The sequence below is a fragment of the Oryx dammah genome, unplaced genomic scaffold (assembly GCF_014754425.2).
Source record: "Oryx dammah isolate SB20612 unplaced genomic scaffold, SCBI_Odam_1.1 HiC_scaffold_11, whole genome shotgun sequence".
Classification (NCBI taxonomy): Eukaryota; Metazoa; Chordata; class Mammalia; order Artiodactyla; family Bovidae; genus Oryx; species Oryx dammah.
The window spans coordinates 19929708-19945846 of NW_024070195.1; the positions used below are offsets into that span (position 1 = coordinate 19929708).

The 16139-nt window shown below is 40.6% G+C and overlaps 1 protein-coding gene across 3 annotated transcripts in view; it reads left to right on the top strand.

The window, feature by feature from the left end:
- SCGN (secretagogin, EF-hand calcium binding protein) overlaps window positions 1–16139 on the top strand; it is a 53596-nt gene that overhangs the window by 12814 nt on the left and 24643 nt on the right. For 2 of the 3 annotated variants that reach the window (XM_040250054.1, XM_040250056.1), the window contains exons 3-6: window positions 302–394; window positions 3352–3441; window positions 13332–13388; window positions 13813–13890. In XM_040250054.1, coding sequence (XP_040105988.1) covers window positions 302–394; window positions 3352–3441; window positions 13332–13388; window positions 13813–13890 — 318 coding nt within the window. The remainder of the gene's footprint in view (window positions 1–301; window positions 395–3351; window positions 3442–13331; window positions 13389–13812; window positions 13891–16139) is intronic. The other variant, XM_040250055.1, reaches the window with a different exon arrangement.

Sequence of the window (16139 nt, forward strand, 5' to 3'; positions counted from 1 at the left end):
CTCTTGTCACAAAAAAATATAGAAAAATGTTCAAATTCATACTGTCAACACTCTAAGTCTCTCTTCATTCATATATTAGGAGCTCACTAGCTGTGCTACCTAGTTAGGATTCTGATTAATGGTTATTTAAGAAATCTCCATCACCTCTCTCTTGTCTGCAATTGGTGAGATCTCTTTCAATGACTAGGGAACTTGGTTAGACTAATGTAATTATCTGGCTGTATACTCTGAATATTTGATATCCTAACTACATTCTTGGAATCCCAGTGGCTTTAATATGGTTCTGTCTGGCCCACTGTAGGATGTGGTCAAAGAAGAAAATGTACAGAAGATGAAACAACAATTTATGGCTCCCCACGAGGTCTCTAAAGATGGCTGCATACAGATGAAAGAGGTATCTTTTACGACTGTACCTTTCTTGACAATACCTTCTTGGGCTGCAATTTTCTCTGTACAATAAAGAAAGTTTTACATTTGATTGGGAAATTAGAACCCTCTGCAAGGCAGTTGGGTTGGATAACACTTTTGAAGTACTCACTTTTCCTTTTTCATCAATCTTATTGACAAGGGCATCCTTTTATTTAGGTCAATCAATATTTATACTTATATTATAATTGGGTAATTGATATGCTGGAGGCTTTTCAGTTACACAGTGTCCTGTTCAAATTCAACCTTGACATAAGGAAAAACTTACTGACAATAAATAAGTTTAAATTTCAGCATTAGCTCCCAGGGCAGACTGGAAAGATCTGCCCCTGAACATCATGAAAACAAAACAGACAGCTGATGTCTTGACTTCAACTCAACCCACATTTACTAAGTACCTACTAAAGCAAGGAAATGCATTAAGCACACAGTATCTCACATAGCCGGTCTCTTAACCTGATTATTTTCCCTTCCAGTTACAAAAAGATTCACAGTTTAGAATTTCCACACATATTATGTTACTCTAGAGTAACATGTTGTATTGTATGTTAATGTATTATACATTGTATATTACATTTTGTAACAGTAGCTACAAAAATGGTCATCAAACATTATCCCTATTTTAACTGATGAAGAAACTGAGTTATCCAGCATCATATGGCCAAGAAGTGGCACTGGTTTAAGTTACAGGTATGAATCTATACAGGTTTATTCTACAGAGTTACGAATTCATACATAAAAATGAGCTGTTATGAAACTAAGATATTTATTTCATAGTCAGAATTGCCTGCTAGACATATTATCTGAAGTCTGAAAGGCTAGTCTCTTGATCCTGTCATACTTGGTCAATATTATCAATGAAAATAGCAATTTTTCTTCAGAAAGTTATGATAATAAAGCAAGATAATATCTTCTTATAAAAAAAAATAGACATGTTCACCAGAAGGCTGCCTTCTCAGAAGATGAATAAGCTATACTGGATATTTATGAGTGTAGTTGTTTCCAAAATTTTTACTAAAAGGCAAAAAAATTATACAACCAATAATTGCATTGCAATCAATGTAAAAGTAGCAATGTATTCATTAATGGAAATATAATTGCAAGTTTCAGGTAAAAATACCAAAGTATTCATAATGACATATTCACGGTTGCATCCTTCTGCCCACAGAACAGAGCACAGTGCATAGGGGTGCTCAGTAAATATTTGTTATGCGTGTGTGTCTGCTCAGTTGCTCAGTCATGTCCAGCTCTTCTTGACCCCATGAACTGCAGCCTTCCAGGTCTCCAATATACACAGTTACATGGTTAAATTTAAGTGAACCAACTTTTGAAGTATCATACAGACACTAATAATATACAAGAGTATAAACCTTAGCCAACACTCAAGAATCAAGTCAGAAAGCAATCATTCCTGCTTTTCCATGGGGCATCAAAGTCATCTGTATACACAGCATTTCTACAGCACAGACTTCCCTGGTGGCTCAGACGGTCAAGTGCCTGCCTACAATGTGGGAGGCCGGGTTCAATCCCTGGGTCAGGAAGATCTCCTGGAGAAGGAAATGGCAACCCACTCCAGTATTCTTGCCTGGAAAATCCCATGGACAGAGGAGTCTGGTAGGCTAGAGGCCATGGAATTGCAGAGTTGGACACGACTGAGCGATTTCTTTCTTAAAGTTCTGACACTGCCACTTACTATATAACTATGGCATGTCCCTTGTCTCTGTGCAACCTGGTTTCCTTAACTAATAAATAATAATGATGTGCTATGCACCCTATAGGTTGTTAGGATTAAATGAGTTAGCATATGTAACCATTTAGAACAATTCATGTGTGTGTTAGTCCCTCAGTCATGTCCGACTCTGTGCGACCCCATGGACTGCAGCTCACCAGGCTTCTCTCTCCATGGAATTCTCCAGGCAAGAACACTGGAATAGGTTGCCATTCTCTTCTCCAGGGGATCTTCCTGATCTAGGGATCAAACCTGGGTCTTCTACATTGGCAGGTGGATTCTTTGCTGTCTGAACCATGAGGGAAGCCCACAGAATAATTCATAGGACATATAAAAATTATTTGGGGTACTTCCCTGGAAGTCTAGTGGCTAAGACTTCACACCCCTAATGCAGGGAGCCTAGATTTCACATGCTGCTGCTAAGAGTTTGCATGTGAAGATGAAGAGAGATCTCGGGTGCCACAACTAAGACCCAGCACAGCCAAATAAAGAATATATATATTAAAAACAACCACCACCACCCTGGTGGCCCAGAGGTTAAGAATCTGCCAATTCAGGGGACACAGGAAGATCCCACATGCCATGGGGCAACTGAGCCTGTGTACCTAAACTACTGAAGCCCCCGTGTCTACAGCCCATGATCTACAACAAGAGAAGCCACTTCAATGAGCCTGCACCTTGCAATGAAGAGTAGTTCCCCAGCTCACTGCAAACAGAGAAAGCCTGCATAGCAATGAAGACCCAGCAACCAAAAATAAAATAAAGAAAAATGCCAGTTTACTTAGCACAGTGCCTGGCTCACAGTAAATGCTCAATCAATATTAGTGATTGTTAATTCTAAAAAAGTTATTTGGTATTTTTCTTTTCTAATATGTGTAGTTGTTAATGCTGGAGCTTCTAAGATAAAGTGTGGAACATTTTAAACACTAACACATTTATGATTAAATGATGATGATTTGGGGTCGTAAGCTCATAGAAAATAGATACTCATAGCGTTTCATATCTAGTAAGAGTGCCCAATACTTCTTGAAAGAAATTAGTGAATCCAAAATGACAACTGAGAGCACAGAACTGCAATATGAGCTCACCATCCTGAGAGTTCTAAGTTGTTCTGCCCTCTAATATGTTGCTCTGTGTCTTTTACCCAGGGAGCACTGGTCTCTGTCACCAACTGCTATTTCTCTCCTTTTCTTTAGCTTGCCGGCATGTTCTTATCTGAGGATGAAAACTTTCTTCTGCTCTTTCGCCAGGAAACCCCCTTGGACAGCAGTGTGGAGTTTATGCGGGTGAGCATTTAGTTGTATCTCTATGCAGGCCAGGATCCCAGGCACCTGCCATGGCTGCCACCTCCCCTGCCCACTCCCCCAGCGAGAGCTGCCCATGGGACAAAACCACGCAAAGAAGCCCTTGGTGTTGAGCCTGGACTGTGGCCCCCAGTCTCAATGTGCTCCCTCAGTGGGTTGACCTAGGCTGCTCCTGAGCTAACAGACTCCTTAGCCTGTGCTGCAGGAAGGCGGGTATCTGAGGAATGTAATGGGAGGGTAGGGTGAGGAACGTGGAGCCCAGAGAGTACCAGCCCACCCAGAGCCCTGTGAGCTCCAGCGAACTGCTGCCTTCTGAGAATGCAGGCTAGACATCCAGATTCCATGGGCAACTTCGTTGTTGTTTAGTCACTAAGTCATGTCCCCATAGGCTGTAGCCTGCCAGGTTCCTCTCTCCATGGGATTTCCAAGGCAAGAGTACTGGAGTGAGTTGCCATTTCCTTCTCCAGGGGATCTTCCCAGACCAGGGATTAAACCTGGGTCTCCTGCACTGGCAGGCATGTTCTTTACCACTGAGCCACCAGAGAAGCCCATATGGGCTACCACTTACTTTTAAATGTTGGTGACTAATTCTAGATTTGAAGGCACAGTATGGTCAAAATATAACTTGTTAGAGGGCAGATCTAGCCAGCAGGTGTCTCTTTGCAATCACTGTGCCTGAGTGAAAATTAAAGGCAGAATCAGTGGCTTCTCTTTCAGCCTCTAGGTTGTTGTGGTCTGGGCGTGGGTTGGAAAAGAATTTCCAGACATGAGACAGAATGAGAGGAAAATAAAGATTATTAGAGTGGGAGACGCTGTTAGAACAGCGGGCCAGCTCAAGGGAGAACCGACGTTGAACAGGGGTCCTTAGTCCACTTTTATACCCAGGGTACAACGATGGGATAGGGGTCTTGTGGGTCATTTGCTGATGGGATGAGGCACGTATACTGGGTGGGGGAAGAGGAGGGCAAATACCTTCTCCCTATGTGGGAGGAGGAGAGACAGGTTATACTGTTCCATTATAGTTACCACATGGGGGAGGGAAGGACGCTAAGGGTCTAGTTTTTCCATTCCTGCATTCCAAGACCCTCCTTGGTTTTATCTTCTCTTTTGTCCTTGGGTCACCATGTTCCTCTATTTTTAGGGCCAATTCTTTGGCCCCTTTTGATACCCTGCTCATGTCTACCTATTTCCTTTCTCAGGCATTGGGGAACCCAGTCTCAAAGGAAAAGGGGTGATGACCACTCTGGCTTCAGGCTGTACTAGGGCGTTGTGGGGCTCTGGGTTCCCTTTGCCTGCTCTCTATCAGGGTGCATTTATGGAGGGAGATGAGAGTCCATGGAATGATAAGGTGACTTGTTCCAGCATTGTCTAGGGGTTGGTCAGGGAATATTCTTCTCATGCTACCACTTGGAGATTTGTTGTATTTTAGAAGAAACAAACTTAACAAGAAAGTTAAAGGTACATGGCCCAAAGATTAATAGAAGTAGCAAAGCTGCTCAGGTGCTACCAGGAGAACCAGGCCCAGACATTGGCTCATGACGTTAGTGTTTCTCTAGGTATGAGAAGGTGCAAGGCTTTGGGCTCATGAAGTCTTTACCTGAAAACATCTAACTATCTGAAGGCTGGTTCTTGTGGGTTTTTTCCAGAGCACAGAGTGCCTTATTTCTGATCTCCACCCTGAACTCCTTTCAGGGGATGTTGAAGGTTAGCAGCTTGCAGTGGTCACGAAGTAATCCTTGTAGAAGCAGCTGGCAAGTGACAACTTCCAGTTAGCAGAGTCCCTTCATAACCACATATTTGACCATGTTTTGGGGGCATTTCATGGCCATTGTGTCCTGCGGTTCTGGGAAGGCTCTTTCCCAAGTCTAACAAAGATTCCATTGACAGGCCACTCAATGTGCTATTACTAGACCAGGCCTTGTGAGTAGCAAAAGTCTCTGGACCATACCTGTCTTACTAGCTTCTTTGTCCAGGAAAATATTCCCTCTGTTGCCTCTTCCCATATCTAGAGTTACTTTGTTACAATCATTGATCTCATATGGAACTACATATCAGCATTTTATCACAGGCTCAGTCACACATTTGGTAACATAAAAAACAATCTTCTGAAACAAGTGATATAGAAAATAATATAGCTACCAGTTATTAATAAGGTCACAAGCAAGAATTTAAGAACTTTCATTAGGTATAGCCCAGTATACCCCAGGTCAACTGACTTCATTTGTTAAGTGACTAACAGTCAGTTCAGTTGCTCAGTCGTGTCCGACTCTTTGCGACCCCATGTATCGCAGCACGCCAGGCCTCCCTGTCCACCACCAACTCCCAGAGTTTGCTCAGACTCATGTCCATTGAGTCGGTGATGCCATCCAGCCATCTCATTCTCTGTCATCTCCTTCTCCTCCTGCCCCCAATCCCTCCCAGCATCAGAGTTTTTTCCAATGAGTCAACTCTTCGCATGAGGTGGCTAAAGTATTGGAGTTTCAGCTTTAGCATATAGCCTGATGTTAATCTCCTGGTTGTACATCATGGAACGTCTGATCTTTATCTGAAGATTGGTTACTGAGATAAGCTTTAGAAACAAACTTAGAGTGTCTTTTTAAGTAACTTAATTAATTAAACTTTTTAGCAATATAACAACAAGGAACTATCTCAGAAGTGAGTCTTAGTAAACACTAGACCTTAATTACAGAGAAGGCGATGGCACCCTACTCCAATACTTTTGCCTGGAAAATCCCATGGATGGAGGAGCCTGGTAGGCTGCAGTCCATGGGGTCGCTAAGAGTTGGACACGACTGAGCGACTTCACTTTCATGCATTGGAGAAGGAAACGGCAACCCATTCCAGTGTTCTTGCCTGGAGAATCCCAGGGACAGGGGAACCTGGTGGGCTGCCGTCTATGGGGTCGCACAGAGTTGGACATGACTGAAGTGACTTAGCAGCAGACCTTAATTAACAAAACTAGAAACTTAGTTTAACAATTAACAAATATAAAAAATTAATATTCAATGAAACATGATATTTTCATTATGAAGGCATTAACCCTGTAGCCAGCAAAGGCTTTAATCCATCAAATAAAAATGAGGTTCACCAGGGAGACAGGAAAAGCCAAGTGGCTCTCTTGGATTTCTCATAGCCCTGACTCTGAATTTCAGCTATTGTTCACCCATTTCTAATTCCCTGATTTAGGAGTAGACTGTGGCCATGTTTAAGGACATCAGGATAGCAAAAGTCTAACAGTGAGGGCTTATTTTTGTAGAAGCAGAATGAGCTTTGTTTACATGTACCATAACCTTATAATGTTTGTTTACTTTACCAAAGTAACAAAAGATTTTAAAAACAAATATAAATCACTTAAACACAAAGAAATTCATAATCTGTTATTGAAAGCTTCATTCTAAGAAAACTTTGTTCTCTTAACAGAGAGTAGACTAAATTCCAGTCTGTTACCAGTTTACCAGATAACAAAATTTATCAGTTAATCTTAGAAACGTCTTTCCCATAAATCTTGAAGAACTAGCAGTATTTTTCTAAAGGCATGAGACTGAAACCATAGAAGGCATGTTTAAAATCTAATTAAATTGCAATTCGCAAAGTAGCCTGGTCACTGCTGTGACTTGTAACACTTTAACACGATAATTAGAATTATAACTGACAACATTTTACCAGGACATATCAGATTTTCATGAATTTCACATAATTTCTAGGATATCTATATAAGTAACATCAACCATACAATATAACCTGAGAAGATTCATCACTCCTCCAACAATACATCCCATGTAATTTAACATGTCAAATGAACTCAGGTAATTTAATAGCTCTTTTGGATGTCTCAGGGGCTCTCTGAGGCATCCTAAAGTTAGCTAGAAGTCAAGTTATTTAGGAAATTTTGTTGATAAATATCAAAAGGGTTTATAACAATCAGATAGGATCATATAGATCACTGTGAAATAATATATTCACTTGTCCAAAGGAACAAAGATTTCAAAGGTAAATAGAACAGAGCACTTCAGAGGTAAAGAAACTTAAAATCCATTATCGAAGGCAGTTCAACATCTCAAGAAAACTTGTATTTATGCACAAAACTCTTCCCTTTGGGGTCCACTTTCCATAAAACCTTCTTATCATGTTCTGTACCCATTACTTTGTTCTCCCATCCTGAAACAGCCACTTGTAAGTCAGACCTACTTCCCTTTCCCTTCAAAAAATGTAATTTCATTTCTCATACCTTCTTGACTGAAAACACACATCCTACTTTCCTTAAGCAACCAAGAACTGACCTTATATATATTAGCATTCTATAGATTGGTGAACATAAATACCAGTGATAAATTCTAAAAAAAATAATTCTAGAGAACATCTCATGATGGCATCAAACATTATTCATTAATAGTCCCAAATCTCTTAGTTTCTGTGTTAGAGGAAGTTAGTGTTCGGTAATGAATGTTTCAGAATCTTATTTTATTTGGAAATGACCTAGCTATTCAGCAAACTTTTGTCACTTAGTTTAGCACAACTCTAGAAATTCAAGTTACCCCAATCTGGAAAGACTATTTTAGACAGACATTTCTAAAGTATACTTATTCTTAATAGTTTAACTAAAAGCTCTTGTCTCATTTAGATTTTTCTTTTTTAAAAGTTTTACTCAAGTTACTTTCCTTGCTGACAAAATTGTAACAAATATAACAATGTAACAATATTTAACTTACAATAAACCTAGGCACAATGAAAATATTATGCTTAATGTTAACGACTCTTACACATGTCTATATTAGATTAGCAAACATTTATACTAAATATTTAATATTGCATATTTCCCAATTCATGTGAATCTGAAATTCATTTAGGTTAATTTCTCTTGTATTTAGAATTGTCTGGTTTGTAAGTGCTTACTTTTTTTTAGGCCAATTAAATTAGAACTCATTTACAACTTCAGCAATATTATTTAAAAAAAACCCAAAAGACACACACTACTGAGACATACATAAATCCAGACAGAGATCTCATAGTTTTCTGCTTGAGATTTAAAATGTCTCTGTGATGCTTTTGAACTGTGGTGTTGGAGAAGACTCTTGAGAGTCCCTTGGACTGCAAGGAGATCCAACCAGTCCATTCTGAAGGAGATCAACCCTGGGATTTCTTTGGAAGGACTGACACTGAAGCTGAAACTCCAGTACTTTGGCCACCTCATGCGAAGAGTTGACTCATTGGCAAAGACTCTGATGCTGGGAGGGATTGGGGGCAGGAGGAAAAGGGGACGACAGAGGATGAGATGGCTGGATGGCATCACGGACTCGATGGACGTGAGTCTGAGTGAACTCCGGGAGTTGGTGATGGACAGGGAGGCCTGGCGTGCTGCGATCCATGGGGTCGCAAAGAGTTGGACACGACTGAGTGACTGAACTGAACTGAACTGTGATGCTCATCCTGCCCCCACCTTTTTTTTTCTGAAGTTCTAATTTGCCCAAGGCTGAGGTCTCAGGTAAAGTAGGCTGGGAGCAACTAGGTGACTCACCGTTTGGCGATTCCCTGAAATGTAGAAGGCACTCTTGGGATGGCTCAGAGGCAACACCTAGGCTCCTGTAAATCTGGACCGAAAGGGAAAGAAGTGAACGTCACAGGGAAGAAGGCTGAGGAATCCGCCCTACAATTCTATCGAGGAGACAGTGGCTAGGGGATGATGGTCTCTGTTTTGCTTCAACCACTATGTGCCTGACATGGTGCCTGGAAGTTGTCTTGCTGGGGGCAGATGCCCTTGTGGCCTGATCCGTTCCGTGTTCCCCTTATTCTCACAAGGGAGTCTTCATGTGGCAGGTGCCCTAACAGCTTTTAAGTGCCTGACCTGTGCCCACACAATATTGGCTGGCCTAGTCCTCAGTTGGAAAGAAGACAAAGAGACCCTCACCCGTTCAGGCGCCAGCTATTGAGGTGCAGTGAGCAGTGGGGCCTTTGGAACACACCGAGGGTAAGCCTGGCCAGAGTTCCTCAGTTGCTTCCACAGCACTTGCCTGTTCACAGAGGGTCCCTATAAGAAAGGAGAAGTGAGGAGGTGGGGGAGGAGACTCCAAGGTCCCCGTATGGGCCACCAAAAATGGTGTGGTCCGGGCATGGGTTGGAAAAGAATTTCCAGACATGAGACAGAATGAGAGGGAAATGAAGTTTATTTGAGTGGAAGACGCTGCTAGAACAGCGGGCCAGCTCAAGGAAGAACTGATGTTGAACAGGGGTCTTTAGTCCACTTTTATACCCAGGGAACAAGGAGTGGGATAGGGGTCTTGTGGGTCATTTGCTGATGGGATGAGGCACGTATACTGGGTGGGGGAAGAGTAGGGCAATTACCTTCTCTCTATGGGGTAGGAGGGGAGACAGGTTATACTGTTCCATTATAGTTACAACATGCGGGAGGGAAAGATGCTAAGGGTCTGGTTTTTCCGTTCCTGCATTCCAAGACCCTCCTTGGTTTTATCTGCTCTTTCATCTTTGGGTCACCACATAGGTGTTATTGTCTGTGGGTGAAAAATAGGACAGGGAGGACAGAGCAGGGCATCTTAAAGGCCAGAGCGGTAGATTTAGGAAAGCTACTGCACCCAGGGCCCCATTCCCAAAAGAGTTTCCAAGTCCCCATTTAGGAGATAATAACCTAGCACCCTTTTACACTACTTTCTCTTCTGGTCAAATGGAAGTTATGAAAAACTGAACAAGTATTTGCATAAACAATTCACAGAAAAAAATCTGAGTAGACAATAGATATATAGTGGTAGCCAAAGAAATAGAAAATTAGAAACAACTAATTTTTACTGAAGTGGTAAAAATTTAGAGGGATTAACAAAAAGATGAAGCACTGGCAAGGAAGCACTGAGACTGTTTCTCATACTCTGCTGGTAGGCATGCACACTGGGATAATCTTATGGAAAGCAATTTTGCAAAAATGTAACCAGGTGACATGGTGCATGGAAGTGCATAGTGCACTAAAATTTCATCAGCCAGAATTAATTCTGAAAATTCTACCTTTTGACTTAATAGTCCTACTTCTCCAAGCATCTACGTAAGAGTATAATCAGAGATGTAGACAAGTTTTCAACACTATGATGTACATTAAATATTCCAGTGTTACTTAGTATAGTTAGAACTGAAAATAACATAAATGTCCAACAATGAAGGAAAAATGGTAAATTATGATACATTCATACAATTTACTCATCCCACAAATACTTATGAGCACCTGCATTATGCTGAAAACTGTTCTAGGCCAGGAGATTCAAGAAAGAAAAACCCCATTGTGGAATTTTACAGATCACCAAAGATCAAGTTTTCAAACAATATTTAATGACACGAAGGAATTGCATTACAGTGTTATGAAACAAAATTATATAAACAATATGACCTTAATTTTGCTTAAATTATTTACCGTTAACATCAATGTAACTAAGGTAATGAGTAAATACATGCAAGATAAATATTGGTTGTTTTTAAGGGATAAGATTTCGGATGATCTTTAATTCTTTGTATTTTTGCATTTTCCATCTTAGAATCACAATTATTTAGAAGTTATTTTAAATGACATTTTGAAAATAATTTCAGTTGTACTTAAAAATGCTCATAAAAATTTTAAATGAAAAATAATAGACCACTGAAGTATATAGCCTCTATGACCTCCCCTTCATTATGTCACATATATAACAGAAATATAACGAAAAGGAAAGACATAAAAATGATACGTTATCATCTCTGGGGTGGAAATTTCTGAAGATTAGAGTTTTCTTCTCTTTGTATATTATTCATTTTGTACAGTGAATATGATTTCATTTTACAGTCAGTAAAAAAGTATTAAAATGCTAGGCCTGTATAGGCATGAATAATCTTGAGAAATGGGAAAAGGAAATAGCATTATGGAAACTTTTTTTTGTTGTTTAACTTTTTCCATTTTTTCTCCCTCCCTTCTAGTTTGTCAATTTCTTCTGCAAAGAGAAATCCTTCTCTATCCAACTTAAAAAAATGTTGGATTTCTGAATTCTTTTTCTAAAATCAAATTAGTTATAACCTATTAATATCACACATATTTTAAGAAATTCTACCTTAATATATTTATATTCCCCTTGAACTATAAGACCTTAAAATACTTGAGTGCTAGCATGTATCAATCAACTCACTAGCCGTTATCAACCAGAATATTAATTCTAGCTTGTTTTCTTTAATTCCATAAATTTTAAGCTAACAAGATTTTATGTTGCCATTTACCCAAGTGTTGTCTTTGTATATCATTCCTTTTTCATCTTAAATTTTCCTTCTTTGAGTTCTTCCTACCTGGAGCATATCCTTTACCAAGAATCTGCTGGTAATAAACCCTGCTTTGGCTTGCCTGGAAACCTCTTTATTTTGCTTTCATTCTTTCAAGATGGCATGTGCAGCATTCACATAAAGATCTCTGGTCCTCCAATAGTTCAGCTGTAGTAAAGTTACAAGATAACTTAGATGGAAAATATTTGGTGAACAGCATAAAAAAAGCATGTAAACTTTTTATTATTTGAAATTCTCATTCTTAGTTCTGATATATTCATACCATTAAAATTAGGATATAAATCACATTTAACCAGTTGATTTTCTAAGCCTGGCTAGATTCAGGCAGAAATGTTGGTGACTGGGACTGAAAGGAGTGAAGTTTCTGAACACTTCCCAGGGAACATCAGCATCAGTAGTTCCTACTATCCTTGTAGCATATTTAGCCAGGACTCTGGCTGTGGTCTAGAACTAAGGTACCTGCAGTTGGTGACTCAGGTAACCCATTCCACATCAATGGAAAAATCTGTCACTTAAAAAAACAAAACACCTTACTTTTTCATTTTGTATCGGAGTTAGGGAACTTGCCAACTTGTAAGGCTTTAAAACGCAATAATCAGAGGTGGTCAAAGTCACATCATTTACTAAAGAAAGTAATTCCATGCTTCCTTAAAAATATTGAGCTCTTCTGTCTTCTAGTATAAGTAACTGTATCTTCAGCTGGATGAATGCTGTTATTGAACTAATGAAAGGGTTGGCTTGTTACTGGGAATTTTCAGAGATGTTTTATTCCCTTTACCCAGAGCCAAGACCACACAGGCAAGATTTTAGGGTTTTTTTGCCATGCAGTTTTTATAGGGGAAGTTCACCTTTTCATTATGGTTATTGCTGTTTGGGGTTTTAGTCTTATTTAGGTGTTTCAGTTTGACTTCCCACCTTGGGTGGTTCCAGGGATTTGTCTGCCGTCTGCCTTGTTAAGAATCTGCCTGCCAGTACAGGAGATATTGGTTTGATCCCTGGGTCAGGAAAATCCCCTGAAGGAGGAAACAACAACCCACTCCAGTACTCTTGCTAGGATAATCCCATGGACAGAGGAGCCTGGAGGGCTATACAGACACACACTGAAGTATCCTGATAAAGCTACAGGCTAACTCAGAGATCAGTAGATGTACCCAGGACAGACTTTAGTTTCTGTCATCTCAGTCTCTTGCCAGCTGAGCTTTATATTTAAAGAGTCGCTTTTAGAAGGCTCTGCATCTTTAGGAATTTAGTACAAATAAGAGTTCTTACTCTGCCATATCTTCTCCCACTGAAGGCTGTTCTTTCATATCTTTCCACTTCAAACTTCCCAAGAGCTTCCTTTCAGTGAGTGTACTGTGGTCCTCCCTAAGTGGCTGTAAGTGAATGCAGGGAGTCATTTCTAGGGAGTTCTGCCCCAAAAGAGCTGTCACCAAAGAAAGCCTAAACTTCTCCACATAGTTTTATTTGCACCCAGTTAAGTACTGTTATCAGATGCTGAACCTTAGTAGACATCAGCATAACTTGAACCCAAATTATCTGCGGATAAATGGATTATTGGCTTTTGTGTATTTCAGATTTGGCGCAAATACGATGCCGACAGCAGTGGCTTTATATCAGCTGCTGAGCTTTGTGTAAGTGTTGCTGGGAGCTGTCTCTGGACGAACGGCGGGTTAGCTCATCCCTGGGAATTTGATATGTGTGTATCATGAGCTTGATTTCTGTTTCCAAGAAACATGGATATGAATTTGCTAATTTTAAAAAACTGATTCATGTTTAGAAGGTCTAGAAACTGTAGGTGACACTGTTGCTCTCTCTAGGAAAGACATAGTTGAGGATTTATGACACCTTTTTATGCTTCGAGCTGTTCTCTGGGTTCTGTTTAAACAGTGCTCCCTTCAAACTGTGACAGCTCTGCGTTTTGGACTTCTTGCTTGATAAAAAGCATTACATTTCCTCCCTAAAACAAGCAAATGACAATTCTTAAAAAACAGCCTCTTGCAATTTTTAGGTTTATTTGTCACTAGATAAAATGTGGCTCTTCTCTTGATCTCACAGAACTTCCTCCGAGACCTCTTCTTCCACCACAAAAAGGCCATTTCAGAGGCTAAGCTGGAAGAATATACTGGCACCATGGTGAGTAACTGAGCAATGCAATCTTTATGAAGACAGCTTCCCCACCATCCCCCCAGGGCCCAGAAACAGCATTTGGCACAAAATTAAGGTCTCTGTGTTTGTAGACTAGACAAATGCATGAAAAGACCTTCAACTCTGGGAAGTGAGTGAAGTCGCTCAGTCGTGTCCGACTCTTTGCGACGCCATGAACTGTAGCACACCGGGCTCCTCCATCCATGGGATTTTCCAGGCAAGAATACTGGAGTGCGTTGCCATTTCCTTCTCCATCAACTTTGGAAAATAGTGACTAAATTTGAGCTACTTTAGTCTCTTTCTTGGGATGAGACTGCATGCATTTGAAAGGGAGCTGCTCATCTGTCCTTGGGGAGACCTGGAAAGTCCAGTTAACATCAGGTTACTAAGCACCAGTCAGTAATAAGTCACAGAGAAACAAGGAAACATGGACCTAGACAACCAGGACCAAACACATGGGGGCCCCCCACTCCCTCCGCCCCACCCCCTATGGGTGATTCTACTTATTTAGTACATTCATTTAGGGCAATGGAGAGTCAGAAAGCTGGGAAATACATATTCCACCTTTGCCAACTATAGGTATGAGCTTGAGAAATGGTTTATTATTGTTTACTTCAGCTGAAAAATGGTGGTTAATAATACCTAATTGCTATGAGGGCAAGTGAGTAGATGCATATGAAGTGCTTTGCGAAGCATCCAGGAAATAACCAACATTCAACACGTTAGCTCTTCCTGTAGCAGCTGTCGTAGTCCTTGTCATTACTTCCTTTTGCCACTCATGCAATCATATCCTAAATGACCTGAGATTATTTTAGCATCAAAGCTCCCTGGAAAATGGTGAAGTAGAAGGAGTTGCCTTTGGTGAATTCATTCTTGCATTCTCATTCAGTTCCTAGCTTGAAGCTTTTCTCCCAGAGCTACTCTATAATCATCTGTATTGAATCTAATCTGGCTTCTCTACCTTTTGTCTCCTCTAAGTCCCTTCCCATCCCCAAATGTGTGCTTCATTCCAATCAAACTCTGTAGGTTTCTTAATAAGCACCAAAACTACTGGTAAAGGTTTAATTGCTTGTGCAATTGCTATACTTACTATAGAAAGTTCTTAAACAGACTCATCTTACTGAACCTTCTGGTGAACCATCAGGGCTGCGTATCACAGAGAAGATTAATGGATCCCTGTTAAAATGTGTACTACAAGGTTGACCTATTTAGGTCTTTAATTGATGCTTCCAAATACTGTATTATTTCTAACAACTCTTCTATAGCCTTGGCATTGTTCCTGCTATTCTGTATATCTGATGGTTGAGGCTTAGAAAGGGTAAGTGACTAAGCTACCACCAAGTTGATTTCCTAAACTCCTTCTAAAAATCTGATTAACTGGGAAATGATAAGTTGTCTGGCCTAGTTCAGTTCAGTTACGCAGTCGTGTCTGACTTTGCAACCCCATGAATTGCAGCACGCCAGGCCTCCCTGTCCATCACCAACTCCCAGAGTTCACTCAGACTCATGTCCATCGAGTCGGTGATGCCATCCAGCCATCTCATCCTCTGTCGTCCCCTTCTCCTCCTGCCCCCAATCCCTCCCAGCATCAGAGTCTTTTCCAATGAGTCAACTCTTCGCATGAGGTGGCCAAAGTACTGGAGTTTCAGCTTCAGCATCAGTCCTTCCAAAGAACACCCAGGACTGATTTCCTTTAGAATGGACTGGTTGGATCTCCTTGCAGTCCAAGGGACTCTCAAAAGTCTTCACCACCACAGTTCAAAAGCATCAATTCTTCAGCGCTCAGATTTCTTCACAGTCTAAATCTCACATCCATACATGACTGCTAGAAAAACCATAGCCTTGATTAGGCAGACTTTTGTTGGCAAAGTTATGTCTCTGCTTTTAAATATGCTATCTAGGTTGATCATAGTTTTCCTTCCAAGGAGTAAGCATCTTTTACTTTCATGGCTGCAGTCACCATCTGCAGTGATTTTGGAGCCCCCCAAAATAAAGTCTGACACTGTTTCCCCATCTCTTTCCCATGAAGTGATGGGACCAGATGCCATGATCTTAGTTTTCTGAATGTTGAGCTTTAAGCCAACTTTTTCATTCTCCTCTTTCACTTTCATCAATGGGCTTTTTAGTTCCTCTTCACTTTCTGCCATAAGGGTGGTGTCATTTGCATACCTGAGGTTATTGATATTTCTCCTGGCAATCTTGATTCCAGCTTGTGCTTCATCCAGCCCAGCGTTTCT